General features: G+C 44.4%; 1 protein-coding gene across 5 annotated transcripts in view; it reads right to left on the bottom strand.

Annotated features, from left to right (window-relative positions):
• DTD1 (D-aminoacyl-tRNA deacylase 1) overlaps positions 1-19,027 on the bottom strand; it is a 204,176-nt gene that overhangs the window by 163,678 nt on the left and 21,471 nt on the right. For all 5 annotated transcript variants that reach the window (XM_077486202.1, XM_077486204.1, XM_077486203.1 and 2 more), the window contains exon 4: positions 13,532-13,629. In XM_077486202.1, the coding sequence (XP_077342328.1) occupies positions 13,532-13,629 (98 nt within the window). The remainder of the gene's footprint in view (positions 1-13,531; positions 13,630-19,027) is intronic.

Raw genomic sequence — 19,027 nt, 5'->3', positions numbered from 1 at the left:
GCACAGCACAGTATACATCTGTATATACCCCTTTAACTCTGCTGTTTTCTGGTTATTGTCTGCGTGCCCTGACCGCAGTATACACCGTGATATTCACCTCACCTATATAGCTAGTGGTCCATCTTTAATAATAGAGCTTGCAGTCAGTAGTGTCAGGAGATAGTGCGTGCTGTCTGCATGCTCTGTACCCAGTACATACCGCTATAATCCACCTACATAGCTGTTCTCTATTTGGGCCCAATTGTCATCTGCAGGAGTTATTGGAAGTTGTGTGTGCTTCCAGCACAGCACAGTATACATCTGTATATACCCCTTTATCTCTGCTGTTCTATAAAAAAGGCATCAGCAGGAGTTAGTGGGTGTTGTGTGCCTCCAGCACAATATAAACTACCCAACTACTGTTTTACCCAACTCCCTTCAGGCCATTACCATGTCTGGAAGGCCAGCAAGGAGAGGCAGATAGGCGCGAGCCGATAAAAGAGGGCAAGCAGGCTCTGTGTCTAGAGACAACAGTGCTGGTCGTGGACGCGGTGCATTGTCATCAGCACGTGGCCATGGGACATGCTTGTCCTTCTTTTCTGCAGCTGGACATGTTGAACTGCAACATGCCAACGACTTGGTAGAGTGGATGACCAAGCCCTCTTCATCCTCCTCATCCTCTCTCACCCAGTCTCAGGGTAGTAGCAAAGCAGCTGCCAACACATCGTCTTCCCTCCTCTCAATGTCATCATCAGTGACTCCTTCCCTAGACCCACCACGTCCTCCTGAGGAGTCTCCTGAACTCTTTGAGCACAGTGTTGGGTACATGCTCCAGGAGGATGCCCAGTGTTTGGTGGGCTCTGATGACACTCAGCTAGAGGAAGGCAGTAGCGTGAGCGCAGAGAGAGGGGATGCTCAAGAAGGACAGCAATCTGGCAGTCATGTTCCACAAGCTGCAGCATACTGCCAGGTTTGCTACAGCGATGAAGAGGGAGGGGATGATGAGGGCACTGACTCCACGTGGGTGCCTGGAAGGAGGGAGGAGGAGGCACATGTCCAACGAGGCAGGATGCCCTCTGGGGGTCAGCTTAGGGGCAGCACACCAACTGAATCACACCGCAGAGCTCCGCCTGCGCAGAGCGCTTCCTCTGCACGTTATTCTAAAAGTTCTTTGGTGTGGGCCTTTTTTGAGACGAGTGCATCAGATCGCACCGCTGCTATTTGCAACATATGTCTCAAGCGTATCTCACGTGGCCAAAACATCAGCCGCTTGGGCACCACATGCTTGACCAGACATATGTTGACCTGCCATGCAGCTCGTTGGCAAGCGTACCTCAAAGACCCACACCAAAGAACAAAGCGGACCTCTCCTTGCTCCTCATCAGCTGGCATCTCCAACCCCACTAGACCTTCAGTCCTCTCTGAAACCTGCTCTGAGAGGAATGAAGGTGTAGAATTAGGTGTGTCACAGCCAAGTGCTTCCGGGAACTCTGCTAGTGTTACATCCACATCCGATTATAGCAGGCAAATGTCCCTGCCCCAGCTGCTGGACCGGCGGAAGAAGTTTACTCCCAGCCATCCACATGCCCAGCGGTTGAATGCTAGCTTGGCTAAATTGCTAGCACTTCAACTGCTGCCTTTTCAGTTGGTAGACTCGGCCCCCTTCCGTGAGTTTGTACAATGTGCGGTTCCTCAGTGGCAGGTCCCCAAACGCCACTTTTTCTCACGGAAGGCGATTCCGGCTCTCTACCGGCATGTGGAAGGCAATGTCCTTGCCTCGCTGGACAGGGCGGTCAGCGTTAAGGTGCATATTACCGCTGACTCATGGTCCAGCAGGCATGGACAGGGACGTTACCTGTCTTTCACAGCCCATTGGGTCACTCTTCTGGCTGCTGGGAAGGATGCAGGACAAGGTGCAGTAGTGTTGGAGGTTGTTCCGCCACCACGCCTCCAAAATGCTACTATTGGTTGTGACACACCTCTCTCCTCCACCCCCTCCTCTTCTTCTTCCTCCATGGCCTCTTCCAGTGCTCTGTCCTCAGAACCAGCGGTGCTCCGTAGGCGTTCCAGGGGCTACGCAAGTACGCAGGCAAAACGATGCCATGCCGTGCTTGCGCTGGTTTGTTTGGGGGACAGGAGCCACACTGGGGCGGATGTTTTGTCAGCTCTGCAGGGGCAGGCCGAGAGGTGGTTGACGCCACGCCAGCTTAAGCCAGGAATGGTGGTTTGCGACAATGGCACCAACCTCCTCTCCGCCCTCCGACAGGGACAACTGACCCATGTGCCCTGTGTAGCTCACGTCCTTAACCTGGTGGTGCAGCGGTTCTTGGGCAGGTACCCCGGCTTACATGATGTCCTGAAGCAGGCCAGGAAAGTCTGTGTGCATTTCCGCCGATCATTTAATGCCTGTGCTCGGCTGGCTGAGCTCCAAAAGGAGTTGAACCTGCTCAAGAACCGCCTTATATGTGACATGCCCACCAGATGGAACTCAACATTGGCCATGCTGCAGTGGCTGCACACGCAGCAGAGGGCCATCAATGAGTACCTGTGCGACTACGGCACCAGGACAGGGTCAGGGGAGCTTGGTTTTTTCTCACCACGCCAGTGGGGCATGATCAGGGATGCATGCACTGTCCTGTCACCGTTTGAGGAGGCCACAAGGATGGTGAGCAGTGACAGTGCATGCATCAGTGACACTGTACCTCTTGTCCACCTCTTGGAGCATACGCTGCGTGGAATAATGGACAGGGCACTTGAGGCAGAACAGAGGCAGGAAGAGGAGGACTTCCTTGCCTCTCAAGGTCCCCTTTATCCAAGACAGTGTTCCTGCTGTGCCACCCATCACACAGGAAGAGGGTGAGGAGGAGGAAGAGGAGGAGGAGGAGGATGATTGTGTCAGCATGGAGGTGGAGGCTGGCACTCAGCATCAGCATCAGCAGCAGCAGTCTTATAGGGATGATTTACAGTCCCAAGGAACACGTGGACTTGTACGTGGCTGGGAGGAGGTAGCTGCGGATCATGTTGTCCTTAGTGGACTCCGGACCGAATGCCTCAGCTAACCTACGCTGCATGGCCTCCCTGATCCTGCAAAGCCTGCGGAAGGATCCTCGTATTCTTCGGATCAAGGAGAGGGACCATTACTGGCTGGCCACTCTCCTTGATCCACGGTACAAGGGTAAGGTTGCCGACCTTATCTTGCCATCGCAGAGGGAGCAGAGGATGAGACATCTCCGGGAGGCCTTGCAGAAAGCTCTGTGCAACGCGTTCCCAGAGACTGGGAGGTCACAAACTCCTGGTCCTGGACAACGTGTTGCTGAGGCATCAGTCAGAAGGAGCGGTGGAGAAGGTGGCCGTCTGACTGATGCTTTCAGACAATTTTTTAGTCCGCAGCCCCAAGGTATGATTGGTTCCAGCACCCATCGCCAGCGTCTAATTTACATGGTGCAGGAATACCTAGGGGCAAGGTCAGACTTGGACACCTTTCCCACTGAAAATACTCTGGCTTACTGGGTCTTGAGGATGGATCACTGGCCAGAGCTTGCACAGTATGCAATTGAGCTACTGGCCTGTCCTGCATCCAGCGTTCTTTCGGAACGCACCTTCAGTGCTGCTGGTGGCTTTGTTACCGATCACAGGGTGCGCCTGTCCACCGAATCAGTTGATCGACTGACCTTCATCAAGATGAATCAGTCTTGGATCACCCACAGCTACCAAGCACCTGAAGCTGATGTAACCGAATAATTTTTTTTTTAAATACCACATCCCTTCAAGACTGCCTATGCTGATGCTGAGTGACTGTCCTGTTATGTTGATTGTCTATCCTCTTCCTCCTCCGCTGATATGTTGGAAGAACATTTTTGGTTCTGGGTGATGCCAGCAGCCCAATTTTTCTGCCCCTGTTTAACAGGGGCGTTTAATTACAATTTTTGATGCAATGCTTTGCAGCAGGGCTAATTCCTGCAATAAAACTAGAGTATATGGCAGAGGTTGCAGTGTGATGGCACCAGCACCAGTGCCTAAGGCCCAATTTTTCTGCCCCTGTTTAACAGGGGCGTTTAAGTACAATTTTTGATGCAATGCTTTGCAGCAGGGCTAATTCCTGCAATAAAACTAGAGTATATGGCAGAGGTTGCAGTGTGATGGCACCAGTGCCTAAGGCCCAATTTTTCTGCCCCTGTTTAACAGGGACATGTAATTACAATTCTTGATATAATATTTCACAGGAGGGCCCCTTCCTGTGCCCACCGAGAGTAACGGTGAGGACTTATAGTGTTGTGGCACCAGCACCACAACCACCAAAGGTCAATTTTTCTACCACTGTTCAACAATGGCATGTAATTACAATTCTTGATATAATCGTTCACAGCAGGGCGCTCCAGCGCCCACCAAGAGTCACTTTCAGGGCTTACAATGTTGTGGCAAAACCAACACCTTGTTCCGCCATTTCTGCAGAGCATATAGGGCAGGCCCCTACTTACTAACATCCAACTTACAAACATCAGACAGCAGCAAGTGAGATGAAAAAAGATGGACGACAAAACAAATTATACAGGGGTGATAACCCCTCCCTATGTTTTCCAAAAAGCTTAAAAATAGTATTTTTTGACTGGAGCTACACTTTAAAAATGTACCAGTTGAAAATTACAAACAGATTCAACTTAACACAACAAACCTACACAGTCCCTGTCTTGTTTGCACCGCCTGTATACTGCTGTTCTGAGTATATAGGGCCTGGGGGCCACACGCATTTCCTTTTTTTAATATGGGTAGGGGGTTCCCCTTAATATGCGTACAAGACCCAAATAGGCTGGTAATGGGCAGGGAGGGCTACCCATGCCATTTTTCTGAATGATTTTCAACCATATTGCAGGAACCAGATATAACATTAAAACCGCAAGCAGTTTTAAATGGTGTTATTTCCGTTTAATGTCATTTTGTGCAGGGACTGTTCTAAACACGGGGAACACGTGGCACTTCACAGGCATACTACAGACACCCCCCAGGCACCATATTTAAAGGAATATTTCACTTTTTTTTTCACTTTAATCGTCATTAAAATCAGTGCTCCCGCCAAAACGGCCATTTTTAAAACCTTTTTTTGCATTGACCCATGTCCCCTGGGGCAGGAGCCAGGTCCCCAAACCCTTTTTAGGATAGTATCTTGCATATTAGCCGTTAAAATTAGCACTTTCCATTTCGAACGTTCGAGTCCCATAGACTTCAATGGGGTTCTAACGTTCGTTTCGAACGCGGGGTCCGTTCGAAAGTTCTGGTGCGAACCGAACCGGGGGGTGTTCGGCTCATCCCTATTTGCAAACATGAAAATATAAGGGGCATGCATTGCCAACTCCCAAAATAGTCATATCTGGCAATCCATTTCATCAAGTCTTTCCATAAGCTACAATTGTGGATGGCATACCAAATCAGGTTACCGTATATACTCGAGTATAAGCCGAGATTTTCAGCCTCTTTTTTGAGGCTGAAAGTGCCCCCCTCGGCTTATACTCGAGTCATCGCTGTCTGCCCGCTCGATCAGCGTGTCGAGCAGACAGACAGCGGCCATTCTATTCAAAAGCCGCGCCTCCGGCTCCGCCTTCGCCTGTGATAGGCGGAACACTGAATTTCCCAGCAGCCTGTGTTCCGCCTATCACGGACGTCGTATCATCCTCGTACTACGGACGAGGATGATACGACGTCTGTGATAGGCGGAACACAGGCTGCTGGGAAATTCAGTGTTCCGCCTATCACAGGCGAAGGCGGCGGCGCAGCTTTTGAACTTTACAATGGCCGCCGACGAAGAGGGCACGGGACGGCACGGCACGGGACGGGACGGGACGGGGGCAAGGCAAGGCACGACACGGGACGGATGCAAGGAGGCAAGGCACGGCACGGGACGGAGGCAAGGAGGCAAGGCACGGGACGGAGGCTCGGGACAAAGGTAGGCTGGACACACACACACACACACACACACACACACACACACACACACACACACACAGGGATGGATGGATGGATGGATGGAGACACACACACACAGGGATGGATGGATGGATGGATGGATGGAGACACACACACACATGGATGGATGGATGGATGGAGACACACACACACAGGGATGGATGGATGGATGGACACACACACACACAGGGATGGATGGACGGACACACAGGGATGGACGGACACACAGGGATGGACGGACACACAGGGATGGACGGACACACAGGGATGGACGGACACACACACAGGGATGGACAGGCATGTCTCACCCTCGGCTTATACACGAGTCAATAAGTTTGCCAGTTTTTTTGGGGGTAAATTGGGGGCCTCGGCTTATATTCGGGTCGGCCTATACTCGAGTATATACGGTATGTTTAAGCCATCACCACACAGCAAACTGCCATCAATTTTTAGGTTACTTTTTTGTTTTTATGGCATTAGACAGATATACACTTATCCAATTAAAAAAAAAAATCTCTAATTTCCTTATGCAAAGACTGTAACAAACCCTCAGGAAGTATATTAGAAAATAGGTTAAAAAGTATTCAGCATGCTAGGGGGTGTTTTTCAAACAAATTTTTAAGGCTGGATTCACACCTATGCATTTTTTGTGCTTTTTGCATTTTGGAAATTTGCCCTACAGAACGTGATCCATAGGAAACCATGTTAAATGGACTGTAGTGCAAATCTGCAAAATGCAAAAAGCACAAAGCACAAAAAATGCATAGGTGTGAACCAGGCCTTAAAGTTCATAAAGCACGGAGATATGGTTGGATCAGTGACTGCTTTGAATACTAAAAATAAATTTAATTGTTTTTAGTTTGTGGTGCTCAGATACAGTTTAGTTCTGCTTTAATGAGCGTTGCATAATTTTTATTTATATACCAGCTCAATATTTTCCAGTAATTGATTTAAATATCTGGGCATAGTTAGATAATATATCCATGCCTAAGAGTTTCTGTGAAATATATCAGATGGCCGCTAACAAGGAAGATCGTTTGACTGCCTTGCCACCCATAGTTGATTGTTTGCTTCAGTTGCATTACCTTACCAGGGACTGAAATGCTCCAGGAAGGCTCCTTTCATGCTTTTGAGCTAATCAAAATGACTACAGCTGATCACAGTTGAAAGTCGAATGGTTTTGTTTGCCATTGGGGAGGGGATTAGCTACACCTGATTTGAGTTTACAAGTCATTTTTCGGAGGGGTGATCCTTTTTCCAACACAGTAATTCTGTCTTTTAATTTTTATTTTTTGGTGTTATAACTTTCACTTGGATGTTATAAGTTGCATTAAATACAGTTGGATAAAACAAACTATGGGGGTTATTTACTAAAGGAAAACCCACTTTGCACTGAAAGTGCACCTGGAAGTAAAGTCGCTGTAGATCCGAGGGGGACATGCAAGGAAAATAAAAAACAGCATTTTAGCTTGCACATGATTGGATGATAAAATCAGCAGAGCTTCCCTTCATTTCAGATCTACCCCTTAGATTTAGAGCGACTGCACTTCCAAGTGCACTTTCAGTGCAAAGTGGATTTGCTTTTCGTAAATAACCCCCATTGTGTCCGTCTTCATTTCAGTCTGCAAAGCAACAAAATGTGATTATTTTAAAGAGGGTGATTCTTTTCCCTGTATAACTGTGGCCTCTTTCGGCAAGTTAACATACCCTGCCACACTGCAATAATGGTCCAAGAATGGTTTGAGGAACACGACGACAAGCTTGAGATGTTGAGCTGGCCTCCAAATTCTCCAGATTTTAATTCATCAAACATCTGTGGGATGTGCTGGAAAAAGAAGTCTGATACATGGAGGATCCACTCCACAACTTACATGCTACATATTGGTGCCAGATACCACAACATACCTTCAGAGTTTTTGTGGCATCCATGCCTTAACAGGTCAGGGCTGTTTTGGTGGCAAAATGGGACCTACTCAACATTAGGTGGGTGGTCATAAAGTCATGGCTGATCAGTAAATATCTATCACAGACAGCTGGCGGCATCATTTGTACATGGATCCATCCGACGGTGGCAAATGGGACCTACTCAACATTAGGTGGGTGGTCATAAAGTCTTGGCTGATCAGTGAATATCCATCACAGACAGCTGGCGGCATCATTTGTACATGGATGCACCCGATCTACAGATTACCAGGGCTGTTTTAAAACAGCTTTCGAACAAACAGCTATTCTCCATTTTAAAAAGTGTTTGGGGGTTCAAATGGTTAAAGTGGAAAATAAGCAGCAAGTTAAAGTCCTCGATATAGAATTTGCAAGGCTTTGAACCACCAAACGGGCTAATTTTCAAGAACAGAGTTAAAAAAAGCAAACTTAATCCATCTTTAAATAGTCACAGCAAATCTCCTATACCCAATAAACACAAAGTAATTCCTTGTAGCATTCTAATTTATGCCATTAGGCTTTCCCTTTCATGCACAAGACATTTGATAAGAATTGGATAGGAGTGCGCTTCAGTACATGATACAAGGTATTCTTTTTTTAATATACAGATTAAAAAGCCAAGGAATAATTTAGTTTAAAAAGCCACGGTACCTTCAAAAACTTGTCGAAAAAGACACAGCAACTAAGAAAACTAATTACGAAAAGTTCTTGAATACTTCAAATACAGTAGAGAGAATAGACGCCCGTAAGAACTGAAAATTCCTATGTACCACTACTGCCCCCTGGTGGAACCGGAACGGCTATGCACAATCCTGTCTATCCACTTAATGAATAAGCTAAAAGAGGAAAAGTTAATTCTCTCTGCACTTCCTGAACATTTGTTTTACTTGAAACAAACAAACTGTTCAAGCCACAAGAGAGCACACTGCTCACCTTAAAACATCACAACCGAATTTTACTTAACTCAAATATATCAAGAAGCTATCCCGCTAAATATACAGTTTATGTATTGAAAGTAAATATATAATTCAAATAAAAGTGACTGAAGAAGGAGGAACTGTTCTAAAAATACAACCAAAACTTTGGTATCATATTAAAGTAAAAAATGATAATGATGGGAAATGTGAAACGGTGGCCCATACTATTTTTTGAATATATATATATATATATATATATATATATATATATATATATATATATATATATATATATATATACATATACATATACACACACACACACACATATACACACACACACAAAAATAGAAAAAAAAATAACTTAAGGTCAGGCGGCAGCTACTTAACCAGTAAGTAGCAGTCGACACCCGCCAGCATCCTTAACAACCAGTGAATAGCTTGTTGTTAAGGAGAAGGCACCTGCCTGTGTCCTTAACAACCAATTATTCACTGTATATACGTTGCACACATCACATTTAAAACGTATGATGCTTTTTAGAGCACAGCAGTGAGAAACCAACCCAACATGGATTATCTTGTTACAATAGCTCCTGAAAGTGGGTAGGATAAATTAGGCAGCAAGTAAACATGTCATCCCTGAAGTTGATCTGTTGAAAACAGAATAAAATGGGCAAGCATAAGGATTTGACTGACTTTGACAAGGGCCAAAACGTAATGGCTAAACGACTGGGTCAGAGCACCTCCAAAACTGCAGCTCTTGTAGGAGGTTCCCAGTCTGCAGTGGTCCAAGGAAGGAAAACAGGGTCATGGACAGCCAAGGCTCACTGATGCACATGGGGAGCAAAGGATGGTCTACATTGTCTGATTCAACAGAAGAGCTATTATAGCTCAGATTGCTGAAAAAGGGAATGCTAATTCTGGTTAGAAAGGTGTCAGAACATACAGTTCATTGCAATTTGGGGCTGCGCAGCTGGAGACTGGTTAAGGTGCCCATGCTGACCCGTGTCCACAGCCAAAAGTCCCCCGGCAATGGAAGAAGGTGGCCTGGTCTGATAAATCACATTTTTACATCATGTGGATGACTGGGTGTGTGTCTGTCGCTTCCCTGAGGAAGAGGTGGCACCAGAATGCAGTATAGGAAGAAGGCAAGCAGACGGAGGCTGTGTGATGCTTTGTCTAGAGGAGTCTATGCCTTGACAGGTTAGGGCTGTTCTGGTGGCAAAAGAGGAACCTATTCGAAAGTAGGTGGATGATCATAAAGTTATGGTAAGTGGTCATAATGCACGCAGTTGCAGAGCGGATGCAGTGCAGCATCATTCCCCTGAGGGTATACTACCTTCTGCGGCCACACCATGTGTTTGACCCTGGCTGCTGCATCTGCAGCTAAAGGCAGAGCAGTTGGGGGTGGTAAAGATGTGGCTCAACCGCATGGTTTACCATCCCCCAGCCTTTTGTGTGAATGAGCCCTCGGATCACATCTGTGCGGCTGCATGCAGAGCAGCCCAGCCCTGCCCAAAGAAATGCAAGGAAAGAAGTCCCCAATGATTTTTTTTTTTTATTTAAATTGCACCGTGTTTTCCCATGTGTGGGGGTACCATTAGGAATAAATGACACCCCTACACGTCTGCTAAGAAACAGCAAGATTTCGTACACATTCTGATACAGTAATGTGAACAAGTCCTAAACTGGGGTGACTCAAGAATTAAATACTTTTCTATGGGGCCATGACTGTTAAAAGGTCAAGAAATACTGTTTTAACGACTTAACAGTAACCTACCTTTTGCTGCATCTGACTTGATGTCGAGAAGCTGCAGATAAACCTGCTATTTTTCTTTGATAAGAAATCCATTCTACGTACATGAAGCTTGGAGTACATGGAGAGGCAGAACTTTGGTTAACATCTTTGGGGTGGTTATAAAGGCATAAGTTTTTTTTTTATCTTAATGCATTCTATGCATTAAGATAAAAATCCTTCTATGTGCAGCAGCCTCCCTCAGCCCCTCTAATACTTACCTGAGCCCATCTCCATCCAGAGATGTTGCATGAGAGACTTGGCTGTCTGGGACTGTCCTCATTGGCTGAGACAGCAGTGGTGTGCCATTGGTGCTGTCAATCAAAGTCAGTGAGCCAATGAGGGGAGAGAGGGGAGAGAGAGAGAGAGAGAGAGAGAGAGAGAGAGAGAGAGAGAGAGAGAGAGAGAGAGAGAGAGAGAGAGAGAGAGAGAGAGAGAGAGAGAGAGAGAGAGAGAGAGAGAGAGAGAGACAGGCCTAGCCAGGGGTCAGTGTCTGAATGGACAAACGGAGATACGACTCGGCTTGGGTTCCCCCATAGTAAGCTGCTTGCTGTGCGGGCATTTGTCAGGGGGGAGGGGGGAGCAGGAGAGCCGAAGAGGGACCCAAGAAGAGGAGGATCCACTGCAGAGAGCACAGAAGTATGATATGTTTGTTATTTTTAAGAAGAAAAAAAACAAGACTTTGACTTTACAATCAATTTAAGACTTCATCGTAGATAGGAATATTTGAATTTACTTTGTGTATGAATCTTTCTACCAGAAGCTGGCATAAAAAAATGCTTGTTTTGATTATGTGTGTTCACTGGAATTAATTTATGTGCACACACATGCTTTTATGCACCTTTATGCCACTAGGCTCCTTTCTATACCCAGGTTTGGGGCATTTTTATTTTATGCCCTTGACTGTGGTCCTAAAATAGACAACCCAAATGCCACAGTATATAGTGCGTAGACACATTGGCTGGGATAGAGTTTTGTTCAGAGGCATTAATCAAAAAAAAAAAAAAAGACAACATCGTACGGTCAAATTCCAGATGGTCAGGTCACCACAGATTGATAACTTTGGAAAGAATACCAATTTAGTCACTTTTAAAAACATTGCCTATTCAGAGAAGTTCACAAGAGACCCCACAAGAAAGGTATACACACACACCAATGGTCCCTTGCCATCTACCCTCTGCAGGAGTCCACAACAGGTAAGCTTCAATGCCAGAGCTTACATGGCTGGATGAGGTCACTTCTCCCACACTTGACAGGTTTTGGGCCGGACACGGTCATACAAGGGGAAGTGACAGGATCCCCTATACTAGGAAAAAAAGGACATGGAAAGAGGAAATGTGCTGAAGGAGTAAGGATAGCTGAGTATACCATTGTTGGGGTGGAGGGGGTTATCAGGAGGTATGGACACTTTGATCATTCAGGACAGTGAAAGTGATCAGCTTCCAGGTTTTTTTTTTTTTCTTTTTGTCAAAACTTAATTGAACAAGTTGAAGTTAGAAGCCGATTGGCTACCATGCACAGCTGTACCAGATTTTGCACTCTCCAGTTTTAGTAAATCAACCCGAATGCCTCTTTAAGCCCAGGTTCACACTGAGCTGCGGGAATGAAGCCGTGCGAGTTCAGCTGAACTACCGGGAAAAGGTAGTTGAACTGTATAAAACAGGAAAGGGATTTAAAAAGATATCCAAGGAATTGAGAATGCCAATCAGCATCAAACTCTAATCAAGAAGTAGAAAAATGACGGGTTCTGTTGAAACCAAACCATGGTCAGGTAGACCAACTAAAATTTCACCCACAACTGCCAGGAAAATTGTTCAGGATGCAAAGAAAAAAACTCACAAATAACTTCAGGTGAAAGACAGGACTCACTTGAAGAAAGATGGGCTGCATGGTCGAATCGCCAGAAGAGAGCCATTACTACGCAAATGCCACAAAGTATCCCACTTAAAACACACCAAACAGCACAGAGACTCAAACCTTCTGGTACAAAGTCATTTGGAGTGATGAGACCAAAATTCAGCTTTTCGGCCACAACCATAAACACTGCATTTTGAGAGGAGTCAACAAGGCCTATGATGAAAGGTAAACCATTCCTACTGTGAAACACGTAGGTGGATCGCTGATGTTTCAGGGATGTGCAAGCTACAAAAGCAGAGGACATTTGTTCAAAATTGATGGCAAGATGAATGCAGTTTCAAAAAAATACTGGAGGAACATTTGCATTCATCAGCCAGGAAGCTGTGCATGGGACATACTTGGACATTCCAACATGACAAATGATCCTAAACTCAAGGCTAAGTCTACCTGTGATTGGCTATAGCAGAATAAAAGGTTCTGGAGTGGCCATCTCAGTCTCCTGACCTCGATATCATTGAGTCACTCTGGGGGGGGGATTCTCAAATGTGCAATTCATGCAAGACAAACCAAGAATTTCCAGGAACTGGAGGCTTTTTGCCAAGAGGAATGGGCAGCTTTACCATCCGAGAAGATAAAGAGCCTCATCCACAAATACCACCAAAGACTTCAAGCTGTCGATTTTAAAAGGGGTAATACATGGTATTAAGAACTGGGGTATGTAAACCTTTGATCAGAGTCATTTGGGTAGTTTTTGTTGTGATTATGATTTAAAAAGAGTAAACACAGTTGATTGATAATAAATGGCTTCAGCCAAACACTAACCAAGAGTGAAAGAAATTTTTTTGTGTTATCATTCATATTCTCTGAAAAATGGCCAAGAAATCATAACTTCTGCCAGGGTATGTAAACTTATGAGCACAACTGTATATCAAAAGCATGTCATTAGGGAATTCATCATCTTATGTTTTCTTTTAAAACAGTTCTTTTTTTCCAGGACAAGCCCCCTTTCTCCTTGTCCACTGCAACAGTTTTAATACTTGAGCTTTTCTCTATAAACCCCCCTATTTGTATATGACATACTTACATATTTTGGGTCAGCTGTTGATGCCGGAGGCTCCAATTGTATAGTGACTGGGCCATCATTCTGTATGTTCACTTGCATGTATGCTCCAAACTTTCCATCTACAAGAGAGCACAGAAACATTTACGGCAGGAAAATTACAAAGCAGGTAACCAAAAGTGAGTTTTTGATTTATGAGCACTTAAAACCAAAACCACATTTAAAAACAAAAAACAAGGATGTGCTGTATTTATCAGCGTATAACACGCACCTTAATTTTATGAAGAGCGTTTCAGGAAAAAAACAAAAAACATACATCTTAAATAAAGACCTTTGAAGCAAAATAAGGGTCAGTGCCCATCAATGCAGCCTTATTAGTGCCCACCTGCAGCCTCACCAGTGCCCATCAATGCAGCCTCACCATTGCAGCCTAATTAGTGCCCATATGCAGCCGAACCATTGCCCATCAATGCAGCCTGATCTGTCCCCATATGCAACCTCACCATTGCCCATCATTGCAGCCTCACCATTGCCCATCAATGCAGCCTGATCTGTGCCCATATGCAGCCTCACCATTGCCCATCAATGCAGCCTGATCTGTCCCCATATGCAGCCTCACCATTGCCCATCAATGCCACCTGATCTGTGCCCATATGCAGCCTCACCATTGCCCATCAATGCTGCCTGCTCTGTGCCCATATGCAGCCTTACCATTGCCCATCATTGCCGGGTTACACAGAACCAGGATCTCCTGTTTACTCGGCACAGTCACACACAGTCCCTCCTCCTTGGCCGGCTCTTATCATAGACAGAACACTGGTCCAATGCTGGAACATGTGTCGTCTATCCTAAGAGCTGGTCCAGGAGGCAGGACAAGAAATTCTTTAAGTATATAAACCGTAAAAAAGGGAGGACAGACCATATTGGCCCCATAAAGAATGAGGAAGGACATCTGGTTACAAAGGATGGGGAAAAGGCGAAGGTATTGCATTTATTCGTCTTCTTAGTCTTCACGAGGGAATTGGGGGGCTTCAGTAACCAAAACTGCAGTGTTTATCCTCATGAAACATCACATCTCCATGGTTAACAGAGGACAGAATTAAAATTAGACTTGGGAAACTTAACATTAATAAATCACAGTGACCAGATGGCTTGCAACCGAAGGTACTTGGGGAACTCAGTCAAGTAATTGCCAGACCATTGTTCCTAATTTTTTTTTTTTTTTTATGGACAGTCTACTGACTGGAGTGCTACCCATTGATTGGAGAAAAGCCAATGTAGCACCAATATTTAAAAAGGGCCCAAAATACATCCCTGGGAATTACAGACCAGTTAGCATAACATCAATAGTATGCAAACTCTTGGAAAGGATGATAAGGAACGATATACAAGATTTTAGTAATGAGAACGGTATCATTAGCAATAATCAGCATGGATTCATGAAGAATCGTTCTTGCCAAACCAATCTATTAACCTTCTATGAGGAGGTGAGTTGCCAAACAAAGCAAACATAATATTGGCATGCATTAAAAAGGGGATCAACTCCAGAGATAAAACCATAATTCTCACGCTATGCAAGACTCTGGTCCGGCTGCACTTAGAGTATGCTGTCCAGTTCTGGGCACCAGTCCTCAGGAAGTATGTACTGGAAAAGGAGCGAGTACAAAGAAGGGCAACAAAGCTAATAAAGTGTCTGGAGGATATTAGTTATGATGAAAGGTTGCGAGCACTGAACTTATTCTCTCTGGAGAAGAGATGCTTGAGAGGGGGGTATGATTTCAATATACAAATACCATACTGGTGACCCCAAAATAGGGATAAAACTTTTTCGCAGAAGGGAGTTTAACAAGACTCGTGGCCACTCATTAAAATGAGAAGAAAAGGAGGTTTAACCTTAAAACTACGTAGAGGGTTGGTTCTTTACTGTAAGAGCGGCAAGGATGGTCAAATTCCCTTCCACAGGTGGTGGTCTCAGCGGGGGGCATTGATAGTTTTAATAAACTATTAGATAAGCACTTGATCGACTGCAACATGACAGGACTATACAAATGTAATACTGACATATAAAATCACACACATAGGTTGGACTTGATGTCTTTTTTCAACCTCACCTACTATGTAACCTTGAAACTGTGTGTGATTGCAAGCACCGAGTAAACAGGCGATCCCAGCTTTGTGTAATGCGGAGGTGCTTCCCCCCCCCCCCCCCTCCGAGGCAGCCAGGTACAATATATCGGCGTATAACATGCATACATGATTTGCCCCCAAAGCCTGGTCACCTTAGCTGACTTTGTACCAAAAAAATATCATTACAAACTGACCAAATCCCTAAAATGTCATGTTGCTTGCAAAGGATGTTGGCTATTTCCCTACATACAAATTCTGTAAATAACACAGCTAAAAACATATTCAGTCTCATCTCTAGAGCTGTATTATGCATGCGTCTGTTCTGATCAATTGTGCCACGCCGTACAAGCAGGCAGGACTCCATGGTGAAAAGGCATCTTTAGTGAAGTATTCTTGTTATATTTTCCAATATGATTACATGTGTTATCTGTATCCATCGTTACTTAATTAAATGTATTTGTGTGATCTCTCGTTCAACACCTCGAATACAACACCAAAAATGCAAACTATCACGTATCCGTGATAAAACCGTGTTTAATAGTTCACAGATGACAACTGGGAAGATTGATAAAATTATTTACGATTTCAGCTCAGTGTTAAGTAAGTTACAAAGACAGCATTCCTGAAAACATAAACATCTGGTATGATGTAGTATATTACATTTTTGTTCTAGAGTTTAGATATGCATTAAGCAATTCCTACCATTGCAATCTAATTGTGAGGGCCTACCTGAACATTATATTCAATTATATTTAACCAGGCCAGCCTCTGTGTTGCATAGATTGTTGGTAGGTTACCATTAAAAGAGTATTGTGGGCAGCACAGTTGCTTAGTGGTTAGTACTTCTACCTTGCAGCACTGGGATGCCTACCTATGTATGAATGCGAGACAAGGATCTTGGATTGGAAGCTCCTTGGCGTAAGGGACTAATGTGAATGTACAGTATTTAAAGCGTTGCATACACTTTCAGTGATGCATGAAATAAAGGAGATCATGCAATTCGACTGTAAAAATATAGGGTCACCTTTTTCTTAAGTATAATATATTTATTTCTTGTATCTAGAAGTGAGAAAATAACCAAACATAAAGAACAACAAAATGTCCATATCACTCCACTTAAATAATTTTTGTTCTTATGTTCCAAAGTTTCCTATTTTTGTTTAATCAAATCCCTCCTTACTAATCAAATCCCTACATCCAGCCATTATAAAACCATCTCATCAGCAATCATCTTGAATTGGTTGCCTGAATAGAAACTGTGCTAACAAAAATTAAACTTGAGTGCGTTGGGATCAGAAATACAGTAATCCTGTGAAAATTGCAATCAGCAAGTTACATGATAAATCCAAAAGACAAGATGTTCCCTCTGCAAATAATGCATGGCCTTGGCTGCTCTAACTTCCACCTAAATGATTGCTGAATCGAGAAATACGTGAAACAAAACGCAGCTGCCACCACGAGAAATGTTTAAAATTGTGCCATTCATTGTTAACAACTCAAATAAAAGTTTGTACAGGTTTAGTCAAGGATTAATGAGAATGCATAACCTTTTCAATGTTTTGTTTAATATATGCAGTACTGTATGTAAAAGAGATCAGTAAATGTAAATATTATGAATCTACATAATTTCCAACTGTCACTTCTTTGGAACCAAAATCGGACTAATCCCTCTTTTAGCTGTGGTGAAGAGAGCTGTACACATTAGGGGTGTTGAAAGCAATTGTTTAATCGGTGCATCACGATGCAACCTTAAATGATTCTGCATCGAAGCAGAGAAGGGCTACATCGCAATTGCATCAATGACGTAATCGTCCACCTTTCCACCCCTAAATGTGTATGTCAAACAGAGCAGGGCTTTCTTGCGCTGTGATATGGAGCTTGGATCTGAAACACCCCATGGCCGCTGTAACAAAGTCCTGCCTCTTAGACCAGATTCTATGATAGATGGCACATTGATTCAATGCTGGGAAATTGAATCAGTGTAATGTATATCATAGGAGGTCTGAGAGGTGGGATAGCGGTCGCCAGGCAATTCAAACCAAGCTCAGTCTCACAGCGGGAAATCCCCGCTCTGTGTGATCCGGGCACTAATAAAGCCACATTAATGGGCAGTGATAGGCTGCACTGATGGGAACTGATGGTTTTTGATAAAAAAAAAAACATGGGCAGTAATCGTGATGCATCGCAGAATCAAATCCAATTGAATCATTGACAAGATACACACCTCTAATAAAAAACGTTTAGCAGTTGAATATGATGTTTATGTTGCACTAAAACCTTTACCCATCCTTCAGATTATTACACTGGCTTGTTTTAACATAATGGCTAGTAATGGTGAAAAAAAACCCAGGTGGTTTAATGACCAACTGTACTTTCATACAAAAGAAATTATTTGATGAGCACTTTGTTTCTTTACCCAAATACTTGTTGACTTAGCTGTGGTTTAGAGAGCTGTAAACATAAATGTTAGGGGTGTTGAAAACAATCACGTAATCAACACATCGCAATGCAACCTGTAAGATATTGGGGTTATTCAGCTCAAGTGGTGTATGCGATTTGAAGAAATACGTGTCAGTCCAGACTGCATTTTCAAGGGCACTTTTTTTTTTTAAAGGAAGCAAAAAGTTCAAATCAAAACAGAAATTTTCCCCTGCAGGGGGTTCCACTATTGCATTATGGTTATTCAGCCTCCTGGCTTTCTCAACTTACTCAAGCTCTCTCCTAGCTTACCCAGAGTTCAACCTGTCACCTGTAGTCTCCACTGTCAGCTTAGTACTGTTCAGTCGGGCCACGTCTGCCTGCTAATGATGTGCACGCACAGGCTGCCACCTGCAGCCTTAGACTTCAAGACCCCCTGTCTCTTTACTGGAGCCGTCTCCTACTGGGACCCTCCTGACCTCTTTGGCCAGACTTCCGGTCTGCTGGGCGGAGCCGTCTCAAAGCCTGAGCCCATGTCAGAGTCCTCCCCTCCCTCCATGCCTAAATGTGTATGTCACACAGAGCAGGGCTTTCCCGATCCAATGCCAGGAAATTTAATCAATGTGATGTGTATCATAGGAGGCAGGACTTTGTTGATAGCAGCCACCAGGCAATTCAAATCAAAGCTCTGTTTCACAGCTGGAGATCCCCGCTCTGTGTGATCCAGACGCTGATGAGGCTGCATTGATGGGTACTGATGAGGCTGCATTGTAGGCCACATATAAGGGTGCACTGATGGGTTTTTGAGGAAAACCCATGGGCAGTAATTGTGATGCATCGCAGAATCAAATCGAATCATTGACAGGATAATTGTAATCTAATCTTGAGACCAGTGAAGATGCACACCTCTAATAAACGTCACATTCAACTGCTAAAATATGTTTATGTTGCACTAAAGTCTTTACCTATCCTTCA

The sequence above is a fragment of the Lithobates pipiens genome, unplaced genomic scaffold (genome assembly GCF_037356315.1).
Source record: "Lithobates pipiens isolate NorthernLeopardFrog02 unplaced genomic scaffold, aLitPip1_a1.2 Scaffold_18, whole genome shotgun sequence".
NCBI lineage: Eukaryota > Metazoa > Chordata > Amphibia > Anura > Ranidae > Lithobates > Lithobates pipiens.
Note: the sequence above shows the minus strand (reverse complement) of the source record. Positions and strands in the feature narration are given on the sequence as shown.